This window comes from Mya arenaria, chromosome 11 (genome assembly GCF_026914265.1).
Source record: "Mya arenaria isolate MELC-2E11 chromosome 11, ASM2691426v1".
Classification (NCBI taxonomy): domain Eukaryota; kingdom Metazoa; phylum Mollusca; class Bivalvia; order Myida; family Myidae; genus Mya; species Mya arenaria.
The window spans coordinates 31,602,895-31,628,010 of NC_069132.1; the positions used below are offsets into that span (position 1 = coordinate 31,602,895).

The following is a 25,116-nucleotide window of genomic DNA, read 5'->3' on the forward strand; positions in this document are numbered from 1 at the left end:
TGTCAAATTATGTAATAGAGAGAACATAATTTACAGGTCTACATTTGGAAATCATTTTAATTTTATCCAATGAAATGAACAAAATAACATCCTCTTTACTCCCGAATCACAATATGGCTGCGCCCATGGAGTGTTTACATATACATCAACGTCATCTGATTTCTTTTGATTAGTTTACATATATTTCTATAAAATAATGTTGTATTTTGCTCTGCTAAGCCTTATACCTATAATATTGGGTGATTTTAACCCATTTTCTGATGATGATCTCTATTCCATTAACTGGGCAGGTCCCATTGACTTTGATAAGCTGAAATTGGTATGTGTATTATTGTATAGAAGTTTGTATGACATTGGCATTTCACTGCTGGTAAATTGTAACACAAATGATAATTATTCTTTTTTTTGCTTTTTATTGAAAAGCACTTCATATATTTAAAGATAGCAATCAAGTAAACACTCATCATTACTTCAGTGGAAGTCACTGCCTCATTAGATTGAAATCATCTATCAGGGTTTAGAAACCTTGCATAGGTTGGACATCGATAACCAAAATCTGAAATCTTTCTTGTAACAAATACTTTGGAATAACTCTTTTATTAAACTTAATAGCATGCAACCTTTCTTTAAAACTTTGTTGATGCAAGGAATTAAGTTTATTGATCGCCTCTATGATTTTAAAAGGCACAGATTTTATGAAGTTCTAGAATAGTATACATGTGTATCTGGAAATACAGGAAAGGCTCGTATTGGTAATAAATTGTCTTTTGTTATAAATTTTAACATTTATTACAGCTTGGTCTTAATACCACTTATATTAACACACACTTATTCTGATTCTGCAGAGAACAAACACTGCATAAACCTTCCACGGCAAACGTCAAAGGTGTTTAAACATAATAAAACTGTCTATATAGTACCCATGTTCAGTGAACGAGCTATCAGAAAGAAATAGATGCAAAAACTATAAAATTTAGCTAAAACAGGCCCAAAAATGGTATATTTTGACTAAAAACACAGTTTCAAGTCACATTATTTTCTAATTTCACTTTGATTTTTTTTAGCTAAAACAGGCCCAAGAATGGTATATTTTGACTAAATATTAGAAACATAAATAACCGAGAGGAGCTTTTAACTCTGGCTCCGGGTAGGGATATTTATACTGCAATATTAAGTGATATACTTACTTACCAGGTCGAAATATTCTTTGAACGCACCAAAATACTCCAAGAATCTGCCATTTTGTTCTGCATAGAACATGTCCCACACTTAAAAATCCGCAAACTTTATTTACGTTGGACCCCTTGATATGAACCAGGCCTTTTTGTCATTTTTTAAGGATGCATTTGACCAGGTTAGAATGGATTCTGACCTCAATTGGATTAAACATATTTATTTTCTGAAAAGAAACAAATGACATCATATATTTCTAATTAAATATTTAAGAACTTGATCGGAAGCCAAACACTTGACTTTTATGACCCTAATTTTTATCATCTGTTGAATTATAGATGTGATGATACATGTATATTTCCCTGTCTCTTACAGGAGAATGAGGATCTTGACTATGTGTCTGTACAAACTGCGGCCTATGAAAAATACCAGTGTGTCATCCCTGAATCCCAGGCTTCCATTGATGCTGTAAGTAAAACAGGTTTTTTTTATATGTTTTCATTCAGTGAACTGATAGGTGTTTTTTTGAGGGTGTTTTTTATGATAACTTGATAATTTTTTGTACCAGCTGGAGCATTATATATATTATATAGAGCTTGGACACTTAGATCTATCCCCCTACAGGTATTCCTACGAATTTGAAATGTTGCAGTCATGGCTGACATCAGGCTAGATATTTTAGATATTTTAAGTAGATGATAGTGTTATAAAATTACTACTGCATTTGGGTCTGGTAAGTTGGATTTGAGTTGGATTTCACGCTAGCCAAGGGAAATCAATATCTACAGAAATCCACAAGAGTCAAATATAACATCTGGATCAGTTATATATATTCATTACTAGTTTGAACCACTTAATAGACACATGGTATCATGATTAATACTATTTTGATGACACATTATTTTGATTTTATTACATCATTTTAATACGTGCAATGATGCTTGATATGACATGACATCAGCAGAGTGGAATACGACCGTTTTTTGCGATACAAGTATTGTGTTTGGATTTTTGATGGGTTTATAATTAAATTGCAAACATCGTATTACCAATGTGTTTTGAATTACATTCTGCTGTCTTATGTTTAAAGATATGGTAAAATGTCCATGCCAAATTGTTACTTTTTTATATTATAAAAAAACAACACTCCTTCTTATACATATACATGTATACCAGGTTAAGACTATTACAACATTTTGGTGTCTTGTACAAATGTTATTATAAATTAGTCATTCTCCTTTGCAGTCAAGAAAAGCAACATATAATGGAGCCACACCAGATGAGCTAATCCAAGGCCTATTTTCTATGTCGTCATGCTCATATAGGGTAACAATTGTTTTATTCCTTTGTTTATCGGACCCACGTATGTATTATATTTTAAGCTTTGGTATTAAATCTAAACCAGTATGATTGCCTGACCCACTCTTGTTGATTATTAGATAGCTTCTGTCTTACATAGTAAGTTTAAAGTCATTTACATGTGGTTTGCTAGTGTAGAATGATGGTGGTTGCTAAGAAAACTAAAACTTATTGAAGAAAAAAAAGAAACATCAATTATTACCGTTACATACCAGTATTGATTGAATTTTCATTTCATATTTTTAAGAAATTTAATGTGCTTTGAGCCTTATCAAGCAGGGTTTCCTTTAGGATTTATTTAAGGGATGTCAGACTGAATAGGGTGGGGCAGGGAGGGGTGTCCGCCCTTTTTTAAGTATATCATTCACCAATAATGCAATTTGACAAATATTTCAAGATCTTTTAAGATCACAAAGTGTAATAAAATCCCACTCAAAAATGATTCTCAGACACAATGATGTTAATAAATGTTGTGGCTGGTAATAATAGCGGGTAGTTTCATAGTTAAATATTCCTAACATAGTATCAACATATATAGGTGAAACAAAATGTTAACACGTTGTCACAATGAGTCACCATCAATACATCAGTAGGCACATGACCGCATCATTTTAAAGTCTCAGGTAACACAGGAAGTGGCTATTATTTGCCTCGTGCCTACTGCGTCATAGTCATGTCATAGTCCAACTTCTCTACATGAGCCACCTCTATGGAGGTCATCATGGATTTTCTTAATTTCATATTGGGAAACTCATTAAATCTTCATTATTTGATTTTAATGATACAGTTATTTCAAATTTATTGTTTTTCTAGTTTGCAGATATTTTATGGTGCACTGTAATCTCTTATAAATTCATAACCCGGGACACCCCAACTAAATGGAGCACCATTATTCAATGGGTTAACACCTTAAACACTGAATGGATAATTAAGCTTCCAGCAGGCAGAATTAAGATCAGTTTCATGATGTATTGCGTAACTATTATGAAATGTCATGTGCCTGCTGGATTAGGCATGGTAGACATAAATTAAGCCTTCTCTGAAATCCAGCTCTGCATGCAGTGGTGTTTTTCAACCCTTTTTTTGTACGGAAATTCAGCCCCATTCCCTTCCTGAAAAAGTAAATATTTTCCCCTTACCAGTTGAAAAATCCCCCTCAATTTTTAGCTCCACTGGCCGAAGGCCATGGAGCTTATGTCGTCACAGATTGTCCGTCGTGAGTGCGTGCGTGCGTGCATGCGTAAACTTTTACTTTAAACGACATCTCCTCTGAAACTGATAAGCGGATTTTGACAAAACTTCACAGGAATGTTCCTTTGGTGGTCCTTTACCAAAATTGCTCAAATGGTTCAGGTCCATTGCACAATATGGCCGCCAGAGCTAAAAATAGCAAAATCTTTAAACGACATTCTCCTCTGAAACGGTTCGGCAGATTTTGATGAAACTTGACAGTAATGTTCCTTGGGTGGTCCTTTATTAAAATTGATCAAATGGTTCTGGTCCATTGCACAATATGGCCACCACAGCTAAAAATAGCAAAATCTTTAAACGACATCTCCTCTGAAACGGATAGGCAGATTTTGATGAAACTTAACAGAATTGTTCCTTGGGTGGTCCTTAACCAAAATTGCTCAAATGGTTCCGGTCCGCTGCACAACATGGCTGCCAGGGCAAAAAAATAGAAAAACCTTTAAAGAACATCTTCTCAGAAACCGATGATCAGATTTTGATGAAACTTAATAGAAATGTTCCTTGGATGGTCCTTTATCAAATTTGCTTCAATGGTTTCGGTCCACTGCACAAGATGGCCCCCAGAGGTAAAAATAGAAAAACCTTTAAACGACTTCTCCTCAGAAACCGATGATCGTATTGCAATGAAACTTGACAGAAATGTTACTTGGGTAGTCCTTAACCAAAATAGCCCAAACAGTTCTGGTCTGCTGCACAACATGGGCACCAGAGCTAAGAATAGAAAAAAAACGTTAAACTACATCTTCTCAGAAACCGATTATCAGATTTTGATGAAACTTTACATAAATGTTCATCGGGATGCCCTTTAACCAAAATTGCCCAAATGGTTCCAATCCGCTGCACAACATGGCTGCGAGAGTTAAAAATAGAAAAACCTTTAAGGACTTCTCGTCCGCAGTCTTCACGAAAAACATTTTAACCTACTAGCCAGTTGGACTAGCATAATGGCATATTTTACTAGTCCGAATGACAATCTAGTAGTCCGACTATTTTGCCACATTATAAAACTGTATGCTTGAGGTAAATACCTATTTCAATTGAGCAGCTTGCAGTTTGAGTAAACATTTCTTTATTGTGATGCTCATGCAGTGATAGGGAGTGACATCCTTCTGTTGGGAATAGTGCTCCTTGTTTTTCAGAACCTATGGGTACTATGTAACAAGAGGGCCAAATGGCCCTGAATCGCTCACCTGTGATATACTGCACATTGGTATTGTCTTCATAAGGTTTTTCTAATATCTGACCTAGTGACCTAGTTATTGACTGCGGATGACCCAATATCGAACATGACCCAGATTTTATAGAGATGATCATTCTGACCAAGTTGCATTAACATTAGGCTAAAATTGTGACCTCTATTGTGTTCACAAGGTTTTTCTACTAATTGACCTATTGACCTAGTTATTGACGGTAAATGACCCAATATCGAACTTGACCTAGATTTTATAGAGATGATGATTCTGACCAAGTTACATTTAGATTAGGCTTAAGTTGTGACCTCTATTGTGTTCACAAGGTTTTTATACTAATTGACCTAGTGACCTAGTTATTGACCGCGAATGAACCAATATCGAACTTGACCTATATTTTTCTAGAGATGATAATTCTGACCAAGTTGAATTGAGTTAAGCCTAAAATTATGACCTCTATTGTGTTCACAAGGTTTTTCTACTAATTGACCTAGTGACCTAGTTTTTGACCTGGGTTGACCCAATATGGAACTTGACCTAGCTTATGTTAAGATGATCATTCTGACCAAGTTTCATTAAGATAAGGCTAAAATTGTGACCTCTATTTTGTTCACAAGGTTTTTCTAATAATTGACCTAGTGACCTAGTTATTGACTGCGTATGACCCAATATCGAACTTGACCCAGATTTTATAGAGATGATCATTCTGACCAAGTTGCATTAAGATTAGCCTAAAATTGTGACCTCTATTGTGTTCACAAGGTTTTTGTACTAATTGACCTAGTGACCTAGTTATTGACCGCAGATGACCCAATATCGAACTTGACCTAGATTTTATAGAGATGATCATTCTGACCAAGTTGCATTGAGATTAGGCTAAAATTGTGACCTCTATTGTGTTCACAAGGTTTTTGTACTAATTGACCTAGTGACCTAGTTATTGACCGTGAATGACCCAATATCAAACTTGACCTACATTTTATAGCGATGATCATTCTGACCAAGTTGCATTGAGATTAGGCTAAAATTGTGACCTCTATTGTGTTCACAAGGTTTTTCTACTAATTGACCTAGTGACCTAGTTATTGACCGCGGATGACCCAATATCGAACTTGACCTAAATTTTATAGAGATGATCATTCTGACCAAGTTGCTTTGAGATTAGGCTAAAATTGTGACCTCTAATGTGTTCACAAGGTATTTCTACTAATTGACCTACTGACCTAGTTTTTGACCCCAGATGACCCAATATCGAACTTGACCTAGATTTCATAGAGATGATCAGTCTGACCAAGTTTCATAAAGATTAGGTCAAAATTGTGACCTCTGTTGTGTTCACAAGGTTTTTCTAATAATTGACCTAGTGACCTAGTTATTGACTGCGGATGACCCAATATCGAACTTGACCTAGATTTTATAGAGATGATTATTCTGACCAACTTGCATTGAGATTAGGATAAAATTGTGACCTCTATTGTGTTCACAAGGTTTTTGTACTAATTGACCTAGTGACCTAGTTGTTGACCGCGGATGACCCAATATCAAACTTGACCTACATTTTATAGAGATGATCATTCTGACCAAGTTGCATTGAGATTAGGCTAAAATTGTGACCTCTATTGTGTTCACAAGGTTTTTCTACTAATTGACCTAGTAACCTAGTTTTTGACCTGGGTTGACCCAATATGGAACTTGACCTAGCTTATGTTAAGATGATCATTCTGACCAAGTTGCATTAAGATTAGCCTAAAATTGTGACCTCTATTTTGTTCACAAGGTTTTTCTAATAATTGACCTAGTGACCTAGTTATTGACTGCGTATGACCCAATATCGAACTTGACCCAGATTTTATAGAGATGATCATTCTGACCAAGTTGCATTAAGATTAGCCTAAAATTGTGACCTCTATTGTGTTCACAAGGTTTTTGTACTAATTGACCTAGTGACCTAGTTATTGACCGCGGATGACCCAATATCGAACTTGACCTACATTTTATAGAGATGATCATTCTGACCAAGTTGCATTGAGATTAGGCTAAAATTGTGACCTCTATTGTGTTCACAAGGTTTTTGTACTAATTGACCTAGTGACCTAGTTATTGACCGTGAATGACCCAATATCAAACTTGACCTACATTTTACAGCGATGATCATTCTGACCAATTTGCATTGAGATTAGGCTAAAATTGTGACCTCTATTGTGTTCACAAGGTTTTTCTACTAATTGACCTAGTGACCTAGTTATTGACCGCGGATGACCCAATATCGAACTTGACCTAGATTTTATAGAGATGATCATTCTGACCAAGTTGCATTGAGATTAGGCTAAAATTGTGACCTCTAATGTGTTCACAAGGTATTTCTACTAATTGACCTACTGACCTAGTTTTTGACCCCAGATGACCCAATATCGAACTTGACCTAGATTTCATAGAGATGATCAGTCTGACCAAGTTTCATAAAGATTAGGTCAAAATTGTGACCTCTGTTGTGTTCACAAGGTTTTTCTAATAATTGACCTAGTGACTTAGTTATTGACTGCGGATGACCCAATATCGAACTTGGCCTAGATTTTATAGAGATGATTATTCTGACCAAGTTGCATTGAGATTAGGCTAAAATTGTGACCTCTATTGTGTTCACAAGGTTTTTGTACTAATTGACCTAGTGACCTAGTTGTTGACCGCGGATGACCCAATATCGAACTTGACCTACATTTTATAGAGATGATCATTCTGACCAAGTTGCATTGAGATTAGGCTAAAATTGTGACCTCTATTGTGTTCACAAGGTTTTTCTACTAATTGACCTAGTGACCTAGTTATTGACCGCGGATGACCCAATATCGAACTTGACCTAGATTTTATAGAGATGATCATTCTGACCAAGTTGCATTGAGATTAGGCTAAAATTGTGACCTCTAATGTGTTCACAAGGTATTTCTACTAATTGACCTACTGACCTAGTTTTTGACCCCAGATGACCCAATATCGAACTTGACCTAGATTTCATAGAGATGATCAGTCTGACCAAGTTTCATAAAGATTAGGTCAAAATTGTGACCTCTGTTGTGTTCACAAGGTTTTTCTAATAATTGACCTAGTGACCTAGTTATTGACTGCGGATGACCCAATATCGAACTTGGCCTAGATTTTATAGAGATGATTATTCTGACCAAGTTGCATTGAGATTAGGCTAAAATTGTGACCTCTATTGTGTTCACAAGGTTTTTGTACTAATTGACCTAGTGACCTAGTTGTTGACCGCGGATGACCCAATATCGAACTTGACCTACATTTTATAGAGATGATCATTCTGACCAAGTTGCATTGAGATTAGGCTAAAATTGTGACCTCTATTGTGTTCACAAGGTTTTTCTACTAATTGACCTAGTGACCTAATTATTGACCGCGGATGACCCAATATCGAACTTGACCTAGATTTTATAGAGATGACCATTCTGACCAAGTTGCATTGAGATTAGGCTAAAATTGTGACCTCTATTGTGTTCACAAGGTTTTTCTACTAATTGACCTAGTGACCTAGTTTTTGACCCCAGATGACCCAATATCGAACTTGACCTAGATTTTATAGAGATGATCAGTCTGACCAAGTTTCATAAAGATTAGGTCAAAATTGTGACCTCTATTGTGTTCACAAGCAATTGTGGACGGACGGACGGACGGACGGACGGACGACGGACGAAGAGTGATCACAAAAGCTCACCTTGTCACTACGTGACAGGTGAGCTAAAAACAAAAGGCATCTTGCTTGAATAGACTGTAATAATATCAACATGGTTAGAAAAGAAATGCCATGCTTAATAGCTTTGATTACATTTTACTACTGAATTACCTCCCTTTAATAGAAAAAAAAATAATGTCTTAATTTTTCACGTATAGCATCTTTAAATAATTTTTAAACAATAATAATTTATGAGTAAACATATAAGCATAAAGTTCTCACAAAAAGATCAATTTAAAAACCTTACATTTATACATAGGAAAGTATATATAGACTGAACATTAATTTTCGTTTAAGTGACATTCTGAAAGTTTATGAAACAGCTATTTTTAGTAACTTAAATGGCCGAAAAGTGTAAGTGAAACACCAAGTCGATTCTATCTCATCAGTTCTTTTTCAGGTTAAATATTTGCTTCATAATCTATTCAGATTAAATGTTAACCGATGATCAGATTTTGATGAAACTTGACAGAAATGTTCCTTGGGTGGTCATTAACCAAAATTTGTTAAATGGTTCCAGTCCACTGCACACCATGGCTGCCAGAGCTAAAAAATAAAAAAACTTTATACGACTTGTCGTCGAAACCGATGACCTTTTTTCGATAAAACTTGACAGAAATGTTTGTTTGGTGCTCCTTTACTCAAATTGCCCAAATCATTTCGGTCCACTGCACAACATGGCAGCCAGAGCTATTAAAGTAAAAAAATTTTTTTAAATAACTTCTCCTCAAAAATTGATGATTGTATTTCTATGAAACTTGACGAAAATGTTCGTTAGGTGGTCTTTGCTTGAACCTTTTGGCCAGTGGAGCACACGCACTGATGTGCCTCTTGTTTTGTGTTTGAAAGAGCACTGACCTTTTAACATTAGCAAACATAGCAATATAGTGCCATTCATGAATATGTCGATAAGTTTGTTAAATAACTATATGAATCATGTTTGTATTTTTCCGCTTTTGGTCAGACTGACGGTATTTTTTCCCTGTTAAAGGGTCCCGTCAACATTTCTTAAAAGTGGAAGAAAATCACTGGCTTTTGAAGGGATATTGGTATCAAATCCCGATGAGGCCCTGGGAGAAACACTGCCATCAAGAAAATAGTCAATATGATAAATATGTTAGATTAAATTTTCTTGCATACTGGACATCAATCTCATTAAAATCAGATCCCCAATACACGCTTCACGACGTTACGCTATGTAATGAAATGAAGTGAACGTCACAATATGATTTTAATGAGATTGACTGGACATGTGTTTCTGGTCATGTGACTAGTGCTGGAAAAACACTCTATGACGTTGGTATAAGCAACATCGCACGTGCTTTTTGGTGTAATTGTACAAAAGTTTGTTTTCAACATCATTTTTTCCACAAATTGATAAATTTAGATATGCAAGAAAAAGTATCAATCATGTGTTTCCGGTCCGGCTTACGCACGTGCCTTCGGGTAGGATTTTTCCATCCGTAACGGTAACGCATGATAGATACTTATAATACAAATTTAGGACCAATTACTGGAAGCCTTAAATCAGGTGTCATTTTTCTATGCCCTGACAGTTCTTTAATTTGCAGGGAAGTTTTAATTTAAATCTTTACTAACATATCCATGTTTTTTTACTCATATTTCAGATTGAAAGTTACTGGACATATGAACTATGTCATGGCAAACATGTGAAGCAGTACCATGAAAACAAGGAACTAGGGCTGGTAAAATGAACTTTTATTTTATAGTTTTTATTTAAAACTCAAAATTGGTGAGGTTTTCCAAAATTTAAGCACACACTGACCATCAAATAAATATAAAAAAGTTTCTGCTAATTTGCATTAGGAAGCATGATTTAAGTATATGTTATAGTGATCATTTACTGAGGTAAATATACCTGTGTTCTAAGTGAAAGCAGACGATATTTCATTAAAATTATGATATTTTTAAAATTTCACTTTGTCTGTCATTAAACTGAAATCTGACGGTGATATTGATATATATAGCAATCATGTGAAATATGTATTTAAAAATGATTTAATATTTTTTCTGACAAGTTAACCTTATGTTTAACATAATACATGTGGTAATGTATCATTGTTTGTACAACATGTGATGTGCTGAATTTACTGGCAAACACGGAAAAAACGATTTCCGAAAAAGTCAGTTAAATGACATGTTAAAAGTACATTTATGTTAACTACATTAATTTTGTACTTAAACATTCTTTATTATATGTAAAGTTACATTGTATGTGCCCTTAAAACCTTTGCCATCTGGTTTACATGTACATTACCTAAGGCAGTTTATAAAGCACATTAAAGTTTATAACATAATGTTTAATATTATATAGTATTGCCATAGGTTGCTTTATCAACTGGAAATGTTTGATATATTTATGAAGTATAAAAAAAGAAAATAGGTATAAGCTTAGATTTGGAAAGGATAGGGTGCTGCAGGAAAAGGACAGGGAGCTCAGGGAGAAATGACACACATCGTATCGTATTTGACAACAAATTATAGAATTGCATTTTATTGAAGTAGTTTTAGGTTTTAACTGCCAGATATTCTAAGTTTATAAGTATTTTTAATCAACATAAACAAAAAAAAAGACAATTTTTGATTATATTGAGTTGTAAGAAAGCAAAAGGGTGCACATGTTGGTCTCCATGAGGACTTTGGGATGCTACCAAAAAGGGCAGGGTGCAGCACCCCCCTATTACTCATCAGCTTACCCATTTTATTATTCAATATTAACAAATATTATACAACAAAGCACATTGCAAAGATATATATATTTACATATAATTGAGACTTTTATATAGTGTACTTTTTATTTGTATTACATAATATTTGGGGGGTTTTATGTATGAGTGACATCACATGCAAAAACATATTGTACAAAAGAGTCTATATAGGTGACTGCCAGTCTAGCTTAAAGTTAAGTAAAGCCATTTATGTATATAAATGTTTGTGTTTGTACATGCTAATTATTATGATTTAAATGGCAATTTAAGAGCCCCTTTCCTGGAGAGGTAGCAGGTCTTGTGTCAGTTAATATATGAATCATAAGATGGAGGCTGGGTGCTATGGCCAGTGATCGAACTCAGAACAGTATTTAAAAGTGACAGCTGAACATTTATAATTATAGAGTTAAGACTGAACCTATCAACAATTTATTTTTAAAAAATGAGTTTTGACAGATTGTTCACAACTATTTCAAAGTTAACAATGATGAAAATGCAGGACATTGATAAAGATAACAATGCTGAACATGCAGGACATTGATAAAGTTAACAATGATGAAAATGCAGGACATTGATAAAGTTAACAATGCTGAAAATGCAGGACATTGATAAAGTTAACAATGCTGAAAATGCAGGACATTTATAGAGTGAACAATGCTGAAAATGCAGGACATTGATAAAGTTAACAATGCTGTAAATGCTGAACTTAAAATATAGTGAACAATGCTGTAAATGCAGAATTTTGATAAAGATAACAATGCTGTAAATGGCATCATTGCTGACTTGGAGAACTATTATAAGTTTGATGATTTTAAACTTCCAGAGTTGTTATGAATTGAAAGTAAAGAATCGTAATGAAGTAAAAAATGGTGATGTTATCAAAGTTTTGAACTGTAACAATCTCAAATCTCGCCAATAAGCTTTACATTGACTTCTTCTTTCTTCAGCAAAAGCCCAAGCTTCAGGAATATTACTTAGGACGAATGGATAAGGAGGAAGATAAGAAAACTACAAAATCAGGTATATCGAGTGTTCCAGAATTGTAGAATAAGGTATTTGGGAAATAAGACAATTCTCGTAAGTGTGAATCATGCATGTTTCATGTTTAAACATGTTTTAACATAGTAACCAATACAAGCCATTATGAAAGAGTCATCTTACCAATGGGTGTGCACTTTTTCATATCAATATTTTGCTCTACACCTGGTGGTTAGATGATCATGTATAACTAGTATTTGTAACAGGTTTAAACATGTTTGTACATGTACATGCATTATCATATTTTCCTCTATCTTTGGAGAAAGGTCCCTCAACCTCTATGTTAAGGGGGAAAGTACAAAGCTTGCTAGCAGAAGTTTTGTCAAAATTTAGGAATACTGCATAAAGAAATTACATACCGGTACATGTTTATAGTGTAAAAATAAGATTCAGATGTTGAACATGTCTTGTTGTCAAGGACAGTGTTCAATAACCAGCGGGAGTATAAGTGAATAGAGTTGTTATTTATTTGCACACTTCTTATAACACTGCTCTGTATACTTTGTGTACCATTCTGAGAATAAATTAATGAATAAAAAAACAAATCACACATTCCAATAATGTACAAGTTTGTAAGTAAAGCATGAGGCCAAAACAAGTTATTATTCTGTTTTCTAATAAAACCCTGTAAGCTTTCATGTACTGGCCTTTAGTTTAAAATTATTTACATTTACAACAATTGTGAAACAAGCTATTGCAACTCATATTAATCACTCTTGTTGGCACGATGTGACATGAGAGTGTGGTCTTGTGTTGTGTGGGAAAACTGGAGTACCAAAAGGAAACCCACTTGTCCGACTTGGTGACCACAAACCAAACTCACATGCGCCCATGCCGGGAATCGAACCAAGGGCGCCTAGGTGAGGTTGATTGCACTAACCACTGTGCTTTAAATATTAGGGTCAGCACCTAAATTTAAGGGTCAGTGACAAGTCACTGGAACCAGACTTAGTTTTGTTATGGCCTTACACATATTGTGTCTGAAAAGAATTTTCTTTTCGTTCATTTGCCATTGTTTTTCTTCAGATGGTAAAGAGGAGACACAAGAAACAGATGTGAAAGTCCCAGAAAAACAGAAATCAGCAGAACAGGTATTCTTCTTCTTCTTTTCCTCCCACTCCTCCTCCTCCAAAATCAGCTAATTCTGAGACAAAACAAATTATAAAAAGATGCCTAAACTGTCAATCTATTTGAGCTATTAAGTTATCTTTGCTTATGGGGAAAGGCTAATCCTTGTGTAAAACTCAGCCTGAAATATAAACTATAACAATAAAAAAACTGTGAATATTTCTATAATGCGTCATTCAATGATTCCATATACGGTGTGTTTATCTGAAATTGACAATTATACGACATTTGAATGTAACTATGATACATATACGTACCTCTCCATAACTTTTTCAATAATGTCCTTATTTGTTTCATTCCAAAATGCTATATCTGAGTTTATTTAAAAAAAAAAAAAATTTAATGCACAGTTTCTTTATTCCGCTTGTATTTCTAAAGACTGAAATATAATATAATATTGAACACAATTTGAAGACATCTTATTATCACATTTTATATGAATAATATTACTAGTTGTTTAACCATTCTAACATTTTTCACAGATTATAAAAAGCATTAAATTGGATGGCCTTGATTTACCATATTACGCTGTTACGATGGGCGGAGGATCTAATTGTGATGTGACGGGACAGCCGAGAAAGAGTCATGTGATGTATATCTGTCAGCCAAATGGTCGAGGCGAGATTTACCAACTTAAGGAGACATCTAGTTGTGAATATGACATCATTGTACTTACCGCGGTACTGTGTCAACATCCAGCATTCAAGTAAGATTTGTAGTGACTATCATGATGATGATACTTTCATTCTGTATAAGGTGTTGTTGTCAGCAGGGTTGACATCTGCATCGTGAAGCAACTTCAACTGTGGCAATGTATTAAAATTCTTTCAAGAAATTCATAAAAAACTTGATAAACATGTTCCTACAGTAGTCCATAACAGCCGCTTCAGAGTCTTTGACGATTTTTTTATTTTGTGACTCTACGCGTCCATAACCCACTTGATGTTTTCCTAGCCAAGAATGACAGATCCCAGCGCTAAGTATATTGAGCTGAAAGATAACGGGAACCTGCTAGATGGTTTCAAAATGGCGATGCGTTATTGACAGAAGTCGATCTAAATTAAACTAATTATTTGTGTTTCATTAAACACTTAAGTGTAATAAGTAAAAGGTATTGGCTATAATAATGAAAGTGTAACTTTTGTGTTTAAATTTAACAGTGAAGTGTTCAGTATTGTGGAGTAACAGTTGAAGAATATATTTTACATTGGTACTGCTCAGTTGACTTGTGGCATTTAGGAAACAAAATGAATATCCAAATGTTAAAAAAGTTCCCTAAACGCGCATAATTGTGGCTAGTTGCTACAGATAATAACCATGTGTAGCTAAGATAATAACTATGGCTTTAACAATTATTGCGTTATCCCATTATTCAACTGAAAAACAATGGCAGGCAAGTGTTGGTGTTAGCTGTTTGTTTAAATCTATTCTCCACTAGCCCTAAAAAGCCTCATTTCACAACCATTGTTGGCTACAATTTATGAAGAACTACTTTCAAGACTTTGAAAAAAAATGAAAAATATAAAATCATGCCCAAATAACAAATAGCAATCATTGTATAAAGTGAGTGAATTTTCTAGCTGAATCATAGATGGATCTCCTTGATAGGCCAGTGTATGCAAAATTTATTATTTAATTTTTGAAAACGAGTTTAAATATTAATACGATTTCATGTAAGTAACATTCATTGTAGGCCAAAAGACCCTCCTGTAAGCCAAATTAGCTGTCACTCTGTCGAAGGATCTCCAACAAGACCCACTCGGCTAACTGAAATTCAAGTCGAGTCTGAAATCTCCCTTGAACAGGTAAGGCTTGGAGGGAAGTGAATATTGTTTTTAGAGAGAAATAATGATTTTTTTCTTCAGTTTACTGAAAAGTGGAAGATTACCTTCTTTTTTTAGTGTTATCAAAATAACTATGAAATCACTTTGATATGATGTTAAAAGGATGTGACCTTCAGATGAACCTTGCCTTCATTCAGCCTATAATGTCACCTGATGGGACTTTTTTTGTCTGACAGAAAAATGTTCTTGACTTTTTCAAATGTTTGTAACACATAGCAAAATCTAATTCAAGAATACAACCTACATTTTCAGCCAATGAAACAGCTCATTAGCCTGTACTCATTTGCCTGTCCATTATCATTTCTGCCTTTTCAAAAACACATTGATTTATCGTATTGTACATTGTTTTGTTAACATTATTCAGAAGATATTTATTTGTGTGTTTATATAAGCCCTTGAAAACAAAATAATAATAATAAAATAAATAATTATATTAAAAGTGTTTTTATTTGTTTAAATGATACTCTTGTTTTGTGATTTAAATTCACGTATGTTAGTCTTGGTGGTAATTGTTTTTAATTTGCATTAAAAAAAGAATGTACAACTTACTGTCAGCAACAATCTTGAAAAATAATAGGAACCACTGTCAGATGTGTAATTGAAATTCATGAGAATCTGTTGTCAAACATTTTCATACCAAAATGGCGATGATTAAATGTTTGGTATACTGCAGTGGCATAGCATGTAGATTTTCTTCTTATTTAAATCACTGTAAACTAAGAAAAATTCAAATGGAAGGACATGGAAGGAAATAGTGCTTCAAAGTCTAAAAATATCCTATTCAACAAATAATCTTTTTAGTCGTCCTTTTAAAAAACTCTTTCCAATGCAATTGGGTACCCTGATATACATTGAAATGGAAGAAAGTATGCAATGCAACATAGTTAAACGGGCGCCCAAATTCAAACAGCAACGCTAGATGCATGAATACAGCTTGTGATTACATTCTTAGTCAATTGGAAGATATTAAGTAAAATCTTGCTGGTTAAAATCCACTCATTCTTAATCAATAAGATGTTTCTTAATCTCTTCTTACTTTTACTTAAAGTAAGTAACTGATTAATATATGTTTTTGTCTTTTCATTTATAAAACTTAAACCTCTGCTAATGTTATCCAGGAAGAAAATGAATTCCCCAGCGCTCCCAGCCACACACACAAAGGTGGGACCCATCCCACCAGTACCCAACCCCAGGGGACAAAGCCCGGGGGATCCACCCCACAGCATGTCGACCCCAGGCCAGAAACAAAGATAGGGGTGCAGGCAGACAAGTCACTTCTCAGGGACTTCCTGGCCGGAGATTATTGTATCCATGGGGTACGTTAATTTAGAAAATGATATTACTATAAATATTCTTGTAACACAACTGTGACTGTGAAAATTAAAAACAAATGATATGTAATAATAATTACTGTTCAGACTTACCCAGAATATATAAAAAAATAATTCACTAAATGGTAGCTAAAATATTCTCGGATAACTTATATGTAAAAAAGGATTGCCAGACAACATAACAGTTATATCAACCCCCCCTCCCCCCCAAAAAAATAGATAATAAAAAATCATGGAAATTATCAATACAATGATATATGAGGGCTGTTTTATATTTTAATCCTTGAATTACAGGGCACAGGTTGGTGGAGACACGAGTTCTGCTACAAGAAACACGCCAAACAATATCATGAGGTAATACAAGTAAAAAACATCGTCTTATTTTTAGCTGGTCTGTTTTTGTATTGACATATTAGGCGTCATTGTCATTGGCAGCCTTAACGTGCAAAAACTCAAACCTTAATCCCATAACTCAGAAAACATAAATGTTATTTAATTTAAACTTGGTAAGCAAGTCATATTTTTCTTGATTAAATAAAAAACAGCTTTGTTTTTAGCTCTACTGGCCAAAGGCCAGAAGAGCTTATGCGATGGTAATGTGTACGTAGTATGTGCGTCCGTGTGTTCATGCATCCATGTGTCTGTAAACAATTTCTTGTGAACACGATACAGTTTTCAGTTTTGTTGTATCTCGATGAAACTTGTACAGTATTTAGATATCCATTAAAGCTCTGTTCCTTTTGAAAACTAGCCAGATCTGCCCATGCATGCCTAGATTATGGGTCTTGAAAGTATAAAAAAAATGCCAATGAAAATGACCACAAGAGCCATGCCAGTAGAGCATAGGCCCTCTTGGGCCTCTTGTTTTATGGTGTAAGGGGATGGATGGACTCGATGTCCGCCCAAACATATTGAGTTTTCATAATTTAAGAAGCCCTGATTGTGACCATTGTCATTCTTGTCAGTAAAGGTTTGTTACTGGCAGACAAGTATCCATCATAGTTTTAATTGAAATATTTAATTAATTTCCAAAGTTTTTAAGTTTCACACTTCCTAATCTGTGCTCTTACCAATGAGATTTATCCCAACAGGACCAGAATGGTGACACAATTATCTATCTTGGACTCTGGGACAGCGGGAAGCACCTTAATTGGCTTCAACAGAACCCCGGGAAACGTCCTAAACCCATCGGCCAGAGAAAGTAGGTTGTTTCTCACATGCTTCTGTGACTACTGCTGGAGTAACAGTAACACTAAATTAAAACTCAGCCAACTAAGAATTTGAGTGCTTCACAAAGCGCGCATGTATATACATGAGTCACACCTTTGTTATGAATCTACAACATCATGTTACGCTGTTGTAGCCATTTCTCATACTGTTAGATATCTAGTCCCAGATTGGATGAATCAGTTTTTGGACACAAAATGCAAAATGCTTTGTGGGGATGAGTGCTTTGATAAAACTTTTCAAGTCACCAACTTCCTTTAGGAAAGTATTGTTTAAATGTGCACAGTGATATTCTTTGCCTCACTTGATATACTCCAAATATTGGTACCAACCTGGTTAGGAGATTGTTAATGACTTTTCTTCTTCTTGAGTTAATAGATTTTTCATGACTTCCCTTCTTCTTGAGATAATAGATTGTTCATGAATTATATTCTTCAAGAGTTAAAAGATTGTTCATGACTTCTCTTCTATAGGAGATAAAAGATTGTTCATGACTTCTCTTCTTCATGAGTTTATAGATTGTTAATGACTTCTCTTCTTTAAGAGTTAATAGATTGTTCATGAATTATATTCTTCAAGAGTTAATAGATTGTTAATGACTTCTCTTCTTTAAGAGTTAATAGATTGTTCATGACTTCTGTTCTTTAAGAGTTAATAGATTGTTCATGACTTCTGTTCTTTAAGAGTTAATAGATTGTTCATGACTTCTCTTCTTTAAGAGTTAATAGATTGTTCATGACTTCTCTTCTTTAAGAGTTAATAGATTGTTCATGACTTCTCTTCCTCATGAGTTACTAGATTGATCATGACTTCTCTTCTTCATGAGTTAATTGATTGTTAATGAATTCTCTTCTTTAAGAGTTATAGATTGTTCATGACTTCTCATCTTCATTAGTTAATAGATTGTTAATGACTTCTCTTCTTTAAGAGTTAATAGATTGTTCATGAATTGTATTCTTCAAGAGTTAAAATATTGTTCATGACTTCTCTTCTTTAAGAGTTAATAGATTGTCCATGACTTCTCTTCTTCATGAGTTAATAGATTGTTAATGACTTCTCTTCTTTAAGAGTTAATAGATTGTTCATGAATTATATTCTTCAAGAGTTAATAGATTGTTCATGACTTCTCTTCTTTAAGAGTTAATAGATTGTTCATGACTTCTCTTCTTTAAGAGTTAATAGATTGTTCATGGCTTCTCTTCTTCATGAGTTAATAGATTGTTCATGACTTCTCTTCTTCATGAGTTAATATATTGTTCATGACTTCTCTTCTTCATGAGTTTATAGATTGTTAATGACTTATCTTTTTTAAGAGTTAATAGATTGTTCATGACTTCTCTTCTACAGGAGTTAATAGATTGTTCATGACTTCTCTTCTTCATGAGTTAATAGATTGTTCATGACTTCTCTTCTTCATGAGTTAATAGATTGTTCATGACTTCTCTTCTTCATGAGTTAATAGATTGTTCATGACTTCTCTTCTTCATGAGTTAATAGATTGTTCATGACTTCTCGTCTACAGGAGATAATAGATTGTTCATGACTTCTCTTCTTCATGAGTTAATAGATTGTTCATGACTTCTCTTCTTTAAGAGTTAATAGATGGATCATGAAATACATTCTTCATGAGTTAATAGATTGATCATGATTTATCTTCTTCAGGAGATAATATATTGTTCATGACTTCTCTTCTTCAGGAGTTAATAAATTTCATGACTTCTTCTGTTTCAGGAGTGTATCAATGTATTACACTAATGGAGATGTTTGTGATCTGACTGGAAAACCTCGTTTTGTAGAGGTCAAATTAAAGTAAGTGAACTGAAATATTTGACTTGATTAAAGCTATCTTAAGTGTTTAATGAAGGCTGACTAACTGTTGTCAATATCAATATGCTTTTTGAGAAAACATAAATTTACAACAATACTGTTAACGAATATCACTTACAATTAAAAAAAAGTAATAAGTTTCGAAGGACTTCATGATTATCCGTGCACAGAAAAATTCATATACAGATGGAGCGATTCTTTACAGACATTCTTGAAATATATTTAAACACATAAACACTCTCTTTTTTTATTTTAAATAAATTATGTGAAGACTCAACCAATATCCTGAAAATAATGAGATGAAACATTGTGAAAATAAGCTGAACAGCGAGGACGTCAATGACGTCAATTGTTTCATTGATGTCTTTAATTGTAATAAAGGTCATTAGAGCAACCGTTTTACTTTAACATGGATTCCATAGTGTCTGATTTCTGATGATGTTGCTTTCAAGATTTGCTAAACATTCATTGAAGCAATCGCAAGAAGGAGTGTAAATATCATATTGTAGGAAACATCCTCGTTGCAACCAGATTAGTATTACTGTATCTTAAAACATTAATTTCATATAGTTAGTGTAAACTTTGTTCATTTATTATAGCATCAACCATAAATGTTTATATAAACATACTTCCCTCTATTTCAGATGTTTAAAAGGTTCAAACCAACCTCATGCAGTCTCTATATACTTAGTGGAACCACAACCTTGTGAATATGTTCTTGGGGTAGGTCAATATTTGTTTAAGGAAGAGTTTGCTAAGTATTAAATTTTATTAAATACCCATCATATATCCACATGCAATACGTAATAATATGTCGCAAAATACGGTAGTCTGTATCCCACCTCAGTGCAATAAGGCCGTATTCCACTCTTGTGACGTTACGTTAAAAGTATCGTTGCGCAATGTTAAAATGACGTCATAAAACAAAATAGTGTGTTGTTAAAATGAAATTTATTATAAAAACATGTGGCTTTTAAGTGATCTAACAAGTAATATATATATAATAAAAGGGTTATTAGTACTGCGTTTTGATCCGGAATTTCGTATTCGACTCTTGTGGATTTTTTCAAAATCTTTATAATTAATAATAGTTTATGTTCTAAAACATAGAGGAAGTTTTGGTTTTGTAGATATCAATGATATGAAAATAAATCAAGTAATAAAGTTTTTTTCATGGTGTGTTTAATCTTGGCACAAATTTTTTAAAGTCATATGACAGTTATAAAATTTTGTTAACTCTCTTTGTTCTATTAAGTGCAGGGTGTTGTTGAAATCTTTGCTATAAATTAGGGGACCGTCAAGCCGTAGGGAATTCCTGATTCAAGTATTTTGATTAAGGAAATTGTCTCAAAATCTAAATATACACATTTACATATATACAATACGTAACATATCATATTTATAGCAAACTGGTGTAATGTAACCCCTTATTGTGTCATATTTATAGCAAACTGGTGTAGTGTAATCCCTTATTGTGTCATATTTATAGCAAACTGGTGTAGTGTAACCCTTTATTGTGTCATATGGTGTAATGTAACCCCTTATTGTGTCAGATGTATAGGAAACTGGTGTATTGTAACCCCTTATTGTAATTTCAGGTAGAATCTCCATTATTCTGTGATATTTTGGACAAAGCTGACGACAATGGATTATTGGATCACATCGAAGTCTGAGGAAAAAAATATTTATTTGTGTGTGTCAAATTTTTGTCATTGACTTCCTCTTTGACATTATCATTATTTTAAACAGTATGTGTAGCAATTCTGTGAAGCACCTTTGGCCCGAAGTGATTTTCACAGACAAAGAAGAAAAGTATGCAGCCAATCTTGGGATCCATCCCAGGACCGTCTGCTCACAAGTCAAGTTCACTGCCAGCTGAGCTCACCGGCCTGGATAGCTCACATAATCTTTAAACTATGTAGTGTGACACCTTTTTATTTGGCATCTAAGGAATTATTAACATTAGTCTTATTCATGTAGTTCAATTTGATTCTGAATGCATTAGTGTTTCTTTGCATGAACTGAGGCTTATGACTCTGGTAGGCGAAGAAGTTGGTGTATGACACTTATCATTCCTTACAAATGCAATAATATATATATATATTTACTGCGTTCAAATATTTTATTATCCTATTTTCTTTTTGTTGCTGATGTGTTGTCTATCGAATCTGTGGTTATGGCAGTGTGGTTAGCATGCTGGACCCTGGATGCGAGGGTTCATGGTTCAATCCTAACTTGTAGCTTCATCGATGATTCATACCGGTTATTACCCGGTAATGATAGATGATTCTTATTCACAAGTACATAATATAGCAGATATTAAATGTGTTCAAATGTTGGCTGCTTTAAAGGCTCAACAGAGTTTATGTTACTCGTTCATCATTGTGACATTAAAAACCATCGTTGCTTTACCCTTCTGTACCTTCACCCTGATTAGACCTCATATTAAAGGGACTATTTTAAGAAGAAGAAGTCTCTATAGTCAATTATCACCACCGTTTTCTTATATCAATAGTAATTTGGTCCTGATTGCTTGAGTGATACACTTTTTCTTAATGTTTACACATTGCTGTGTAACACATTGCTGAAATGTCTATGTTTACAACATCAACCAGATGAAGTATATTTTTCACCTGATAATGAACGGACAACTTTGAACGTCTTGTAATGATCTGCTTTGGCTAGAGTAATAGTATTGTGAAAAAAAACAGCATTATCTAGAGGTTCTCTACGAAATCTACTCAAATGGTAACCCTGTCTGGCCCTAGGGATTATTTCTTTGATATAGGTAACAAGGTGAGTGATATAGGGCCATCATGGCCCTCTTGTTAAAAGAATAACTGACAAATATAAAAATCTTTGATATCTAATCAGGTAAGCGATATAGGGCCATCATGGCCTTTGTTAAAAGATTGACAAATATATAAATATAAATATGTATGCATTAATTGATATGAAGTGTTACAGAAAGTAAAAAATAATAGGCCCAATTAAACTATTTTGAAATCTCAGAAAACTCTAAGATATTGGATATGTGTGAGCCAAACGGTGGTTGCATTAATTCCTGGTGATGGCTCTTTTCTTTAACATTGTGCTCAATGATATATGGTGTATTGTGATTTGTTTTGTTGATCTTTTGCAGGGAAATTAGGAAAATGGTAATTGGTTACAACCAAAATGTAATACAACTTACAGCAAGCATAATAAAAAATAAATAATTGAAAAATCTTCAAACCATGTTACATTTTCCTTTTTTCTCCCTGCAAAAGTTTTGTTATATGTGTACATGTACTGTATCAGTATATTCCTAATAAATGGGATGCAGGTTTACTACAAATATGCTTTTATTAACCTTTTAATGTTATGTTAGTGTACGAATATGCTTTTATTATTTTTTTAAATGTTAACTCAGAGTGTATGAAGATGCTTTTTAATGTAAAATTCCAGTTTAAATGCTTTTTGTTAGTTTGCATCTCTTTAGAATTACTCTGATAAACTTCAAAGAATAATTGATAATGGTAAAACATTAGTTTTTCATTATTATTTGCCTTTTTACCATATAAACATTTACTTTACATTTACGTTATTTATTGTTTGAAATCCATGTGTATTTAAATGTCAAGGTCACTGTAAATGATAAGGTCACAGTGAAAATGTCAAGGTCACAGTGAAAATCCTCATGTGAAGCTTAAAACTGTTCATTTTGTCTGGTAGAAACATCAATGACTGTACACAACACATAGGTTTTTTATTAATATGATTACATGTAATAAATCATACACATATAACTATTTTATTCACAAGTTTATTTTTATAATGAATAAAGCTTTATTAAATTCTGAACTGAAGTAAAAACATATTTTCCCACTCTGATACATGAGTAATATTGTTCTTATAAACATAAGGATACTTAAAGAATATGGCTTTTTGTTAACAAGATATTCAGTGTAAAAGCTCTGTATAAAATATAATTATATCATTTGAAGTATTGATGCATATGTATGTCATGAAACATATTATTGAAAAACAAATAATAAATGATCAAAGAGAAATTTTAATTTGTTGTATATAATGCATGTATAATAAAGATAAGATTCAGGCAGGTAAGGTAAGGTTACTCAGTGTTTCAAGTACTACAACGGCTGAAGAAGAATCAGTTCAGTTTATTTTTACCTCGTCTGTCTAGAAAAACACATGGGGTATTTTGATGACATTGGCCAGACACTTGAACCGTTATCATTACTCATAAATAGTTCAAAATATTCAAGTTATTCACTGAAACTTGGTATATGAATAGCAAGGCCCAAAATACAGGCTGTAATCATTACCATGTTATGTCTTTTGTTTCACTGCAAAAAAGCATCAACAGCGCACAGTATAGGTTGGTGCAAAAAAGATTGTTTATAATTTAAATGCATTATCGTGTCTCACTCATTTGACCCAGATGCACTCTTACCCCCCAAATATGATGTACCACAATTAATACAATTGTTCTAATTCACCGCAAAGGATGAATGCATATCACAAACAATGATTCTTATGAAGGATACCTAGTTTAATTTGAAAGAAAGGTCTATAAAACACGGTATATCTGATGGTGGCATGAAACTGCCGTAAGATAACTTGTTAACGTTCGCGAATTGTTTCGTGTTAACCACTTAATTTTCGCGATAATTATCTAGCTATCTAGTTAATATTCGCTTGAACTTGTCCAGACCTGCCACCTATTACCTTGGTTAATAGTTATGATTTATAAATTCCACTTAATAAGTAACATAATAACTTTTTAACGTGATAACGTGCATTTATAGCTAAGTGGTAACACAATTCTTATTACGTTAACCAGTTAGTATGTTACTTATTAAGTGGAATTCGCAAACCATAACTAGATAACCTGTTAGCGCCTGAATCTGGAATGCATTTATAGCTAACTGGTAACACGGATCTTACCTTGTTAACCAGTTAGTAAGTTATTTACTAAGTTGAATTCGCTAATCATAACTAGGTAACCAGTTACTGCTAAAAGCCAAAATGCATTTATAGATAAGTGGTAACACAAATCTTATCTAGTTATTATGTTACTTAGTACATGTATGTGGAATTCGCAAACCATAACTAGTTAACCGGTTAATGTTGTACAAATAAAAAATGTAACAGGTTGCAGTTCTGGGCATTGAATATTTATTGAAACGTCGCAAACTTTAACATTCATTCTTCTAATATTAACACTACTCTTGACACCGGTTATTCATGTCCACACAATGGATATCCATG

At 33.6% G+C, this 25,116-nt stretch overlaps 1 protein-coding gene across 1 annotated transcript; it reads left to right on the forward strand.

The window, feature by feature from the left end:
- Positions 1–113: 113 nt before the first annotated feature.
- On the forward strand, positions 114–23,902 carry LOC128209463 (endoplasmic reticulum lectin 1-like). The gene is made up of 14 exons (XM_052913493.1): positions 114–319; positions 1,549–1,641; positions 2,419–2,499; positions 10,347–10,424; positions 12,395–12,467; positions 13,512–13,576; positions 14,096–14,319; positions 15,307–15,418; positions 16,576–16,773; positions 17,083–17,142; positions 17,880–17,989; positions 19,747–19,824; positions 20,487–20,565; positions 21,441–23,902. Exons 1-14 carry the CDS (start codon positions 197–199, stop codon positions 21,513–21,515), a joined length of 1,449 nt encoding a protein of 482 aa, XP_052769453.1. The 5' UTR covers positions 114–196; the 3' UTR covers positions 21,516–23,902.
- The last annotated feature ends 1,214 nt before the right edge of the window (positions 23,903–25,116 follow it).